Below are 12,670 nucleotides of genomic sequence, written 5' to 3'. Positions count from 1 at the left end.
GCTCTCTGCAACCTAGAGCTCCTGGGATCAAGCAATCCTTCCGCCTTGGCCTCCCAAAGCACTGGAACTACAGGCATGCACCCCTGCACCTAGCCATAGAATTACTGTAAATGGGATCTTTGGGTGTTGTGCTTCTGTTATCTTGAGCACATCTTAATTCCCATCTAATGATATTGTGTGAGTTGATCATACAAGTTCAGTCATTCTTGTTATACCCAACTAAGGCCAAGTCAAGAAGCTAGCGGGGAAAAGCACTCAGACCATGAAACTAGTGTGCAACTCTCAGACTAGTTTTGCCAACTGCCATCCCTCACCAATCAGAGCTTGCCAGCTCCTCAAAACCTTACTAGCCACCCATGAGATTTCTTAAAGAACAATATGGGTCTCAGCCCAAAATCTCCTGAAACTGATAAGCAACTTCAGCAAAGTCTCAGGACACAAAATCAAAGTGCAAAAAATCACAAGCATTCCTGTACACCAGTAACAGACTTAAAGAAAGCCAAATCAAGAACGAACCACAATTCAATTCAATTGTGAATGTAGTCATTCACAATTGCTACAAAGAGAATAAAATACCTTGGAATACAACTGACAAGAAATGTAAGGACCTCTTCAAGAACTACAAACCACTGCTCAACAAAATAAGAGAGGACACAAACAGATGGAGAAACATTCCATGCTCATGGTTAGGAAGAATCAATATCATGAAAATGGCCATATTGCCCAAAGTAATTTACAGATTCAATGCTATCCCCATCAAGCTACCAATGACCTTCACAGAATTGGAAAAAACCACCTTAAACTTCATATGGAACCAAAAGAGAGCTCGCATAGCCAAGTCAATTCTAAGCAAAAAGAACAAAGCGGGAGGCATCACATTACTGGATTTCAAACTATACTACAAGGCTACAGTAATCAAAACAGCATGGTACTGGTACCTAAACAGAGATATAGACCAATGCAACAGAACAGAGGCCTCGAAGGGAATACCATACGTCTACGATTATCTGATCTTTGTCAAACCTGACAAAAGCAATGGAGAAAGGATTCCCTGTGTAATAAATGGTGTTGGGAAAACTGGCTAGCCATGTTCACGAAGCAGAAACTGGACTCCTTCCTGACACCTTACACTAAAATTAACTCCAGATGGATTAAAGACTTAAACATAAGACCCAACACCATAAAAACCCCAGAAGAAAAATCTAGGCAAAACCATTCAGGACATAGGCAAGGAATTAATCACCAAAACACCAAAACCACTGGCAACAAAAGCCAAAATAGACAAATGTGACCTCATCAAACTCCAGAGCTTCTGCACAACAAAAGAAATAGTCATTAGAGTGAATCAGTAACCAACAGAATGGGAAAAAAATCTTTGCAATCTACTCATCTGACAAAGGGCTAATATCCAGAATCTACAAAGAACTAAAACAGATTCACAAGAAAAAAACAAACCCATTCAAAAGTGGGCAAAGGATATGAACAGACACTTTACAAAAGAAGACATAGATGAGGCCAACAAACATATGAAAAAATGCTCATCATCACTGGTCATTAGAGAAATGCAAATCAAAACTACATTGAGATACCATCTCATGCCAGTTAGAATGGTGATCATTACAAAATCTGGAGACAACAGATGCTGGAGAGTATGTGGAGAAATAGGAACACTTTTACACTGTTGGTGGGAGTGTAGTTCAACCATTGTGGAAGACAGTGTGGCGATTCTCAAGACCTGGAAACAGAAATTCCATTTGACCCAGCAATCCCATTACTGGGTATATATCCAAAGGATTACAAATCATTCTACTATAAGGACACATGCACACGAATGTTCACTGCAGCACTGTTTACAATAGCAAAGACTTGGAATCAACCCAAATGCCCATCAATGATAGACTGGACAGGGAAAATGTGGCACATATTACACCATGGAATACTATGCAGCCATAAAAAACGATGAGTTTGTGTCCTTTGTAGGGACATGGATAAACCTGGAAACCATCATTCTCAGCAAACTGACACAAGAACAGAAAATCAAACACCGCATGTTCTCCCTCATAGGCAGGTGTTGAACAGTGAGAACACACGGACACAGGGAGGGGAGCATCACACACTGGGGTCTGTCGGGGGGAATAGAGGAGGGACAGTGCGGGGTGGGGAGTTGGGGAGAGACAGCATGGGAAGAAATGCCAGATATAGGTGATGGGGAGGAAGGCAGCAAATCACACTGCTGTATGTATACCTATGCAACAATCTTGCATGTTCTTCACATGTACCCCAAAACCTAAAATGCGATAAAAAAGACTACAGGAAGGGGAAAAAAATACGGAAAATTTATCCTTTTTATAAAACCTCTAACCTCCTTTTTTCTTTGGAGAGCACACTTTCACTTGTACTGAAGGATGTGCCTCCCCAATGTGCAGCTTGTGTTTTTAACAGAAAATCTTTTTCCCTCCACAGATCTCCTGGTCTTTTGTTAACAATATTTATTTTGTCATTCACCAGTTCTTCCTACCAAGTTATCTTAATCTATTTTTCTGAATTATATGGTAAGTTTCCCTTTTTCTTCTTGCCAACTCTTTATCACAGATTTAAAAATATTTCTTTCATGAAAAGTTTGTGTATTTATATAACATAGGCTGGATAAAATGAAGAATTAAAGTTTATCACAAAACTTTACATAGTCGTTCATTAGAACTGAGACCAACCAAATTATGAGCTTTTGGGAGCAGAACTTTTCCCTACCAATTCACTGAGTGCTATGGCGGCTATAAGATGAGCACGTGGCTCCTGTGTACTCAGAAGTTCCCATGCTGGCGGAAAGCACAAGACTCATGAGGAGGACACGGTGACAAATGACATTAGTTAGTCAGGTATAAGGGGAGGGTAGAGACCAATGAGATGTCACTACTGTAAAAGTAACTGATTTCTTTAACAGAACTAATGTATAAATGTTAAATGCAGGGAAATCTGAAACTCTTTAATTTATTGTGATAATTACATTTACAATTTCACCATTTAGATGTTACCTATCAGAGATCACCAGGTAAAAGTCAGGGCCAGCCAATTTGCCCAAATAAAATATTTGCAGAGATGGAGAAATTATATAAGTTAATTGTAATAAATAGATACTGAAGCATTATAATCTCAACAAAATAATTCTGAGCAGTACACAGTAACATGGGATCTAAGGTTGGGAGATCATAGGACTTTTAGTAAAATTTGAAAAATTAAAGCTGACCATTTCACACTTGATCTTATTTCAGGAAATCATTTGCATGTGCCACAGGTACGTTCTGAATTAACTGGCATCATACCTGTGGTACATTTCCAGAAATACGAATCTAAAAAAGACTGGTATTTACCCACTGCTTCTTCTTGGTCTGGGAAATCAGTTGCTTGTGCTGTGTTGCCAGCTTCTTGATTTCTTCTACAAATTCCTCCTTACACTTTTCCTTTACTTGCTTACATTTTCTGTCCATCTCACTCTGCATGTTGGCTATAGCTTTATTTACAGCCTGTCTCTTTTCCTCTTCCATTTCAGAACGCAGCTGGAATGAAAAGAAACCCCACAGTGGGTCAGTGCACAACTTACACAGACCATCTACACGGAAACAAAAACTTAACACACAGTTTCTACTTGCATGAGGTACCTTTTTTCCCTTTATTTTATTACATGTGTAAAAAATTTAGGTGAGAAAAGTATCATTGTTACTTGAAATGCTATAAAAGATATTGGTTTCATTATATTGCTCTTTTTAAAACCTGCTACTGGGTTGATGCATGAGTAAAAGGAGCCTAACCCTGACAAGAGGGCCAGCTGCAGCAGGGCACCCACCGCAGCCACAAGCATTACCTTCTCCAGGGCTTCTCGGACAACGCGCTCTGTCTCCCGCTTGTGGTCTGACTTCATCCGGTCTTTGAAGTCATTGAAGATCTTTGTGTATTTGTCATGGCACATGCTCTGACACACGCCATCATTGGTGGTCTGTGTGCTCCGATGCAGCATTCTTGGTGAAGAGGCACTTAACTTCTTGGTCTGAGTTGACACGGAGACTTTTTCGATTGGCTGAGGCATCGTGGGTATTTCCTGGCTAGAACTTACTGCTTCCGTTTCAGGCTCTGGTTCCTAAAAGCCAAGAAAAGAGTTTAGATGCAAAACAAAGCAATATAATTCACTAGTTCAAGAACTACTACTCTATTAGGATAAAAATACAGTGATATACATAAATAGCCATATACTAAACTGCCGTTAAAAAAAAACGTGGTTAGGATGGTAGATTTTTCTGTATATTTTGCCACAATTAAAAATAAACCACTCTCCCCCAAACTAATCAGTGAATGAAAAGAACATGCAATTAACAGCTACAATGATTATAATTTTATTACATACTGATACTTTAAGTTTTGTTTTTAAAATAGACTAAACACAAAAATTTATAGAATATAAAAATTATTGTCAACTTACAATCACTTCATTGGACTAGATTGATTAACAAATTTCCTAAAACCCTGCACCACTTCTCACTGAATATGTGTTTGAAATGTGCCCAGATTTACACAGTTTTAAAACATGCAGGGCTTACATGGCTGAGCTCAACCACAGTCTCCTTCAAGTTTTTAAATTGTTGGTATAATTGACATACTGGATAAATGTGCTGTTTTTAAATAATGCAATGAAAAAGTATCAGAGTTCCCAGGAAATGTATCAGCAGCAGTGTGCCCTTCCCACTTAGCCAAGCTTTGGTCAGTGTTGCTTAATGAAGATAGAGACTTGGAGTATGTACGCTATTTCAGGGAAGTCACAAGACTGGTTTCAACTTGATGGATATTATTTGATTGACAGCAACTGAATTTCGCAAGTATCCACCAAGAGTGATTGTCTTGAACGTACTTTGAAAATATTTCCTGTTTCATCTGCCACCTGGATACTGCGAGGTGGGCAACTTACTTCCTTTTTGGGCTCCACACTTTGATTACGTCGTCCTTTCTTTGCTCTTGGTTCTTGAGTGACCTTTAGCTGTAGGCATTATAAAAGTAATATATTATTCCGGACACTAAGAAATACTTCTCTACTGTAAACACTCATAGTGGACCCACAGGTGAGAAGTGAATAAATTTCTACCTTTTGCATCCTTCCATCCACTCAGTTACCACCGACTTAATTACTATTCTGGTAAGTGCAGGCTTGAAAGAGCTAGCGCACCTTCAGAGATGAGCAGCTGTCCTTAACTCTCTTCTCACTGGCAGGGTCAAGGTCATGGTTAAATCTGTGTATGTATTTGAATTGGTTTTGGTTTACTTGTGCAGAGCACTTTAGAAATGTAAAAAAGGGACGGAAAATGTCAACATCTGTCCATTACAGTGAGGAGCGTATGCTAAGATTTCCACATTTGAAAGTAGTAACTAATATGCACTTCCTTCCTGAGACACACTCACCTGCTCATTACTGGTGGAGGAGATACTGGATTCTGCCTCTTCCTCACCTCGGTCTTCATTCTTAGATTTCCAGAATCTCCCTTCTCGTAGGAAACGCTGATGCAGCTCCAGCTCATCACAGGCCTTTTTCCAACCCATGCTGCGCTTCACGTGCAGCCGATGAACATTGACTGTGATATCTTGAATGTTTTCAGAAGGAATCCAGGCCCTAGGAAAAGCATGTAAAGATATAGTGAGAAACAACCCAAGTGGCAGGAAAGATGGTAAAAGTGTGACCTGTGGCAGCACCTATTAGCTTGGTGCAAAAGTCACTGCAGTCCCTGCCATTACTTTTAACTGCAAAAACCACAATTACTTAGGCTTAGTCATGGCTTGAATAAGCAAACTGTTACCAAACAGAAAATAAATGAGATCTGTTTGTTTTTCACAGTTGACAAAGAAAAGTTCTCAGAATTGTAATGATTCACAAATGCCTCGTAATTGTTCACAATGTAATCAGCTTAGCTTGTCATAGTTCATATCTGCATTCTTCGTAAGTCCTTTTAAAGTTATTTGTTCTTCTGAATACTGTAAACTAACAGAACCCATCTAGCTATTTGCAGTTAGCACTGAAGAATCACGTGAAAATGCCCAGAAATTTTCACAAGATACATATATTCATATAAAATGAGAACTAAAAATATTACCAAGTAAGTTATATTTATATCATGCCTCTACTCATTAGAGAAACCAGACTGACAAACAGAGCCATTTATTACTTAGCAATAATGTACTTAGCTGTGAACAGAACTGCCTCTGAATTATGTGTAATATGTATCTAAAACTAGAAAATGAAAACTATATTTGGTTCTATAGGAAAGAATGCTAAAAATTCAAGAACACTTTCCTGGGCATTGGTCTCTTTCTGGATTTAAATTAATATCCATCCCAAATGTTGTATTCAACAGATGTTTACCCTGTACCAGTGGAAGGCACTACAAAGAATGGAGATGTGGTGTGATCTTGAGTTTCATTGCCTCACTTGACAGCTGCAAGAATGTTGCCCACAGGGGTTAAGGTAAACAATTAATTAGTGGTTGGAATCCATCAAGGTCTTAAGGCTTCTGATTATCAGGATGGCACTTCATATGCTGCCTCTGTCTTTCAGGGACTTACAATTTTGTCAGAAAGAACTAAGGAATAATTATAATGCAATGCAGCAGGTAGTAAAGGTACTCTAGGGTGCTATGGAGAAGAGGAGGTTTTCATTTGGTTGTGAGTGGTCACAACATTTTATCTGGCCTTGGTCTTGAAAGATAAGTAAGATTTAAACAGCAGACAATATGAGTAGAAAGATTCCAGGCAGAGGGAACGTTACAAATGAGGTAGGCAACGACATGGATGCATGAGTCACAGACACTTTCTACAGCAGAGTACAAGTTGCGATACGGTACTATAAACACACATATATTTATGCTTTTTAGTTTTCTGTTAAAGATTTTTTTCCTGCTATAAATATATATGATATCACAGTTTTCATCCCTGGCCTGTAATTATAGAGCTCCAGAAATACTGGGCCTATGACCATTTTGAAGGAATCACTTACAGAATCATGGCCACATGTGCCTCAGACATAAATACAGATTTCTACTTGTTTGTACAAGTCAAGCTTTATAATCTAGAAGTACATTTTAAATATACAGTAAACTATATCGTTAGATGCTAACGATAGCTAAAATTGTTACTGTTAAAATTATATCAACTGTCTCATCTGGCCTTAAGTACTTTGTTAAAAACCGTATCAAAGTAAACCGGACTTTGAAAAATTAAACTCTAATGCAGAGGTCAAATGAAATTATGCTTGTGGAGAGTTTCTTGCCATTAGATTTTGAATTAATATATTTAGTCTTCCAGTTAACAGCTATTTATTAAGTTGCCATTATGTAGTAGAAATTCAATAAAAATGGTTTGCTCATTTTTTAAAGTAGTTTGCTCTTGAAAATTCTGTTATAAGCAGTGCTTACTACCTGGAATGAACTTGTCATCTATAGGAGTATTTTCCTTACTTAAATTATTTATCTTAAATAAAATGGATTCACATTTGTTCTTTAAATGTAGTTCTATTCTCTTTTAATCAACTCCAGTACTACAGAATATCAGATTTCAGTTAAAAAAAAATTATCACAGGGTATGCTATCTAAAAAAAAAAAAAAAAAAACACCCCACAATTTAAGGCAAGTCTAAATAAAAGAGGAATAGTCTAATTTGGCTCTATCTATACGTCTGTCAATGCTTTGACTACATATGCAGACTAAAATGGTTCAGTGATCTGATGTCAACGAACCCGAAGTGCTCTACCTCTTTTTTTGCCTGTACTTGGTTTCCTGGCCGGGGCCATGCCGTCCACCAGCTACTTCTCTTCGGCAGGCAAAATCTTGCAAATCTTACAAAAACCTCACTAAAGCAGCTCTCACATGTTAACACATCAACTCTTTTCCTGGAGATTTACAACGTGCTCATTGTTTAGGAAGGAGCAGCACATTCTATTTGCATGTACAGAAGGGACTGGTACAAAACCATGAAGGTTTTTTTTTCCCTCCCACTTACATGTAATGATATGACAAACCAGCAAAAGAATAACTATTAGCCAAAGCTTGCAACCAGGGGCTCCTCATTAACCAGAGCCTTTTGGTGCATATGATGCTTAAATAATTAAAAATTCATTATTATAATTTTATCAGTTTTTAAAAATAAATCCAACATTCTAATATGGTAGATTATAACGTATATCCTAAGCAATCATTCACTTCAAATATCTTATTGTTCACATTATATCGCAGAAAAAGATTACATAGTGACTTTTTTCAGCCTCTTACTTTCTAAAATAAAGTCCTTAGAATCCTATCTGTCTAGAATTATTTAGGTAAAATCTTGCAGGACTTAAGAAGCTTGAGGGAAAAAAATACCTCTGGAAATATAATCTGATGTTTTAATTCTCTCCTTCAGGTAACAGATTACTCTAAGGACTGCTGTAGATTAGCCCAAATATTCTTTAAAAATATTTTCTGCTTAGTCTACTGAATGACAGAAAACAAGTTAACTCATTATTAATAAGTATCACTCATGGTTGAAGACACTATAAAGCTACTTGCAAGTTGATGGAAAAGAAAAATATATAGGTAAAAAGTTCTAATTATCAGATTATTCTTACTTAGTAGTATAGCTGTAAAAACATAACTGAATTCTTGTTTTTCTAAGTTAAAAAACATTGAGGCAAACTTTCCCCCTTGTTCCTTGCATATGTGTTGTATTGTAAAAGCAGACCTTTATTGAGTATTCACTATGTGCTATGTACTATGCTTACGTCTCTCTAAATAAACATTTCTTTAAACCTTACAAAACCTCTTATGAGGCCCATATTTTGCTAAGGCTCAGAGAAACTGACTAATGTGTCAAGATTAGGGTAGAAGATGGTGAAGCAAGGACACAAATCTCACATAAAGCTTTACCCTAACCTACCTAGTAAGAATACCTTCCCTCCCTGCCTGTTCTGATAAGAAATTGAAACCAACGGAATATGATGTATTAAGTATATACTGTTAAAAATTACCATTTAAAAATAAGGTAACTAAAACATTCATTTTATATTGAGTTATTTTACTGGATCATTATTTAACTAACGTTTCTCGACATGACAGTGTCAGGTAAGTGTGTATTTACCTATGAACGAACAGAACTACCTTTTGGGAAATTTACAGTATTTATAGGTTTCTCATAACTACACTTCTATTTAAATTCAATGAAGACTAAGCAAAATTTTACAGGGAGGAATAAAATCCCTCATTGTGCAGCTTCTCTCTGCACTTCCCTCCTGGCAAGACAGGCGACACTCCGTGGACTATTAATTTAAATCCTTGCAAAGTAGGACTATTAGATCATGTAGCTGACTTTTGTCACTTTTTCCCCTTATCTCAATAGCTGTGTTAAATGAACCAAATAAATTGCATGTGAATTCTTTATTCCTGTTGTGGCTTTAGACCCTAACATCCACACTATTCATAGGTCAACTATAATTTTTATGCACACTTAAGGTATTTACACACATTCTAAGATCACAAGATTATTTTAGTCTAGGTCTTTAACCGAGCCTTGAAGATGGCTGGAGCAACTGTGACGTCATTACTGTATTATGGAATGGCCACATTCTCAGGCCCTTCTGCCCACTGTACTACAAATTCAGTCTGAGCACTAATGGGCTCCTGAAGTTCAACAGTGTCAGTTATTACAAATGTCCTGTTTAGCAAACAATATTTGGAAATAATTTATCATCTTAGAATGTATTACTGGCAGCATAATGTGCTTTTCTTTTTTTCCCAATTTAAAATAAACTTCGTCTCTGATAGAGGAATCATCAGACTTTCTTAAGGACTTCATAAACACAGCTGTGACCACTGAACGTGGGGTCATGAATTACCTCTGGTGGTGGTGGCCAAAGAAGCGAACGTCAACTTGATTGTCCTCTTTCTGCATGACTTTGGCTGGCCAAAACCCAAAACCTTTCATTTTAGCCCAAACCAGCTCATGATTAGGTATCTGGAAATTAAACGTTTTACCTTGTTATATTACTTTTAAAGTATTAAATGCAAGTGTACCATTCATATTAAACTAGTCAAGTATAATCCATATTTTGCAAGTATTTCTTTTGTAACTCCTAAACACATATGAGACTTTTTTTTCTGGGACTGACTGATTTTACCTTTAAGAAAAACACCAAAAAATTTATATTTGCATCAGGGTGCCAACATGAGCCTTATTCCTCAGAAGAGGTTGGGACTGGAGCACGGCAGCCCCGAAACCAAGGCCATCCACATGCATGACAGTGGCAAACAGAGCACCTGCTTTGCCAAGTGCAGCCAGAGGGGCCAGCGGCATCAGCACCCCTTGGGAATTTGTTAGAAATGGGGAAATTTTAGGCCTGCACAGCACTGTCTCGCAGGACTGGCTCTCTCAGGCAGCCAAGGCTGCCAGCCAAGAATGCTCAGAGGCCCTTTGTCAGCGCCCGGCTTGAAGCCGTATCATTTTGGGGAAATTATACAACTACAGGCAAATGCAAAGCCTTAGGTCTCTCATGAAGGAATGAAAGGAGAAACAAAAATTCACTTTATTAAGGGACCCAGACGCTGGGTGTGGTGGCATGTGCCTGTGGTCCCAGCTACTCTGGAGGCTGAGATGGGACAATCACTTGAGCCTGGGCAAGGTCGAGGCTACAGTGAACCAAGATCACACCACTGTACTCAAGCCTGGGCAACAGAGTGAGACCCTGTCTCACAAAGGAAAAGGACCCAATATCTATTTTTTATTCAATATCTCATTTTAAAATCAGAAATGGTTAACAAGCCGTTATTTTTTCCTTTCAGTTGTTTATACTCATTAAAATCATCTATATTATGATATTTTAAAAATTTAGGGAGTATTATAATCTTTAACCAAAGTGGAAAAAAACTTTACATGCTTAAGAGATAAAAAACAAAAATCACAAAATTTCACATACACAAGGATAACAGAACCAATTGTCAGGACGAGCATTTGACAAATAAAAGCAATTCTTGCAAAGCTGTAGTTCATCCAGCTGAAAAAGAAGAGAAACTATTTTAGCCTACATAAAATATACATACACATTAAATAAAATGTATCCATGTAAATTAACATTCATGTACATAAGTGGTGTTGAATCCTTAATCTTTTAAGCTTAAAGTTTTCAGTAAATGGTACTGGAAGATCCTGCCACTGCCCTCTTAGAACCATCTCCCTGGTCTCAGCCCACACTTGGAATAGAAGCCTAGTCTGACAAGCCTGGTCTGACCAGGCCCTGCCCGAACTTCACTGGTTAGCACTTCAGACTGAATATTCTTCAGGAAGGTAACAATGTCTACTACCAGTCACAGCAGTCCTTACTTTGTCTCATTCTCTATTTTAGTTCCTTGTTTCTTTCACAACATTCGTTTACTACTTGTAAACAGACATATTTTATCTGTTTTTTTCCTTTTTCCCAGTCTCCTCCTCCAGAATGCGGCTCTATGAGCAGGAGGCCTGCACTGTGATCACCTCTCATTCCTCCTCACATATTGCCTGGCACATAGGAGGCACTCAGGAAACACTTATTGAACAAATAAAAAAATTCAAATTTGAAATGAATTCACGAAACAAAACTTTTTGTATAAATTGAGGAACTTTTACAAAGACAATATGGTTACAGGTGAGTGTTTTAAGACCTCTAAAAAATATACTTCCTTAAATGTCCTTCACTTATTGTATGAAAATGTGCTTTGTTGTTTGGTTGGGTTTGTTTTTTGCCCATGTAGTTTAGGAGGGATGCAAATTTGGATCCTTCCTTAGAAGAGGGTAATGTTTACTGCACATCTGCCCAGCAAGACACATTCACATGCAGCATCTAGCTAACACAACAGTTCTGAAGGTGACTGAGAGTTTCCTTGTGGAAGTTAATAGTAACTAAATCTGACTCCCAGGATTTCTCTTCGAACAGTTTTGCCAGAATTTTTTTTAAATATTTGCATTATCTTCCATGTATGACAAACATGAAAATAAAAGACATTTAAAGGAAATGGCACAATTAAAATGTAGGTAAAAGTGGAATCCTGAAATAATTTCAATGATGGAAAGAGTGCAATTATTGGGTACCTCATGACACGTGTCTTTATATAGCATCCTCGCAATGTCAGCTTGCTCACTGTCTGCTGTAATTAAAGACAGATATTAGCTATAAGCAATAGTCTGCAAATATGAGACTCAAAATTAGTATTTTTCTTTGTTTGCAAAAGTAGACATCTACCATTTCAAACCAAAATGTCCATTTAAAATAACGATAGCAAAATAAAATTACACAGGCAGTTTTTGTTTTCCATCCAATACAACCACTAATTCCCTAGGTAGAGAGTGACCTTATCTTTGGATAATGTGATACTAATGGGGAAACAATCAGAATTAATCACAGTGCTTATTAAAAAAAAACCTCTCAGCTAAAACAAATACATATAAAACTGTAAAGAATAATTATATTTTCATCGACTATACTGTGATTTTTGTCTTTGGCCAGTCCCTTCTATAATTGACATCACAAGATATTCCTAAGCTTATACCCTAACATCACGTATTGCTTATTAAGGTATTCTTTGAATATAATGTTTTATAAAAGATATTGCTTAACATGGAATGGAAATGGTATGTTTTA

General features: G+C 37.4%; 1 protein-coding gene across 28 annotated transcripts in view; it reads right to left on the bottom strand.

Annotated features, from left to right (window-relative positions):
• ZMYND11 (zinc finger MYND-type containing 11) overlaps nt 1-12,670 on the bottom strand; it is a 123,901-nt gene that overhangs the window by 3,424 nt on the left and 107,807 nt on the right. For 23 of the 28 annotated variants that reach the window (XM_032266121.1, XM_032266139.1, XM_032266127.1 and 20 more), the window contains 7 exons: nt 12,121-12,176; nt 10,973-11,050; nt 9,896-10,014; nt 5,443-5,650; nt 4,955-5,023; nt 3,860-4,132; nt 3,369-3,554 (listed from right to left, as the gene is read on the bottom strand). In XM_032266121.1, coding sequence (XP_032122012.1) covers nt 3,369-3,554; nt 3,860-4,132; nt 4,955-5,023; nt 5,443-5,650; nt 9,896-10,014; nt 10,973-11,050; nt 12,121-12,176 — 989 coding nt within the window. The remainder of the gene's footprint in view (nt 1-3,368; nt 3,555-3,859; nt 4,133-4,954; nt 5,024-5,442; nt 5,651-9,895; nt 10,015-10,972; nt 11,051-12,120; nt 12,177-12,670) is intronic. The other 5 variants (XM_032266132.1, XM_032266144.1, XM_032266124.1 and 2 more) reach the window with 1 other exon arrangement.

The sequence above is a fragment of the Sapajus apella genome, unplaced genomic scaffold (assembly GCF_009761245.1).
Source record: "Sapajus apella isolate SASKATOON/1434 unplaced genomic scaffold, GSC_monkey_1.0 scaffold155, whole genome shotgun sequence".
NCBI lineage: Eukaryota > Metazoa > Chordata > Mammalia > Primates > Cebidae > Sapajus > Sapajus apella.
Note: the sequence above shows the minus strand (reverse complement) of the source record. Positions and strands in the feature narration are given on the sequence as shown.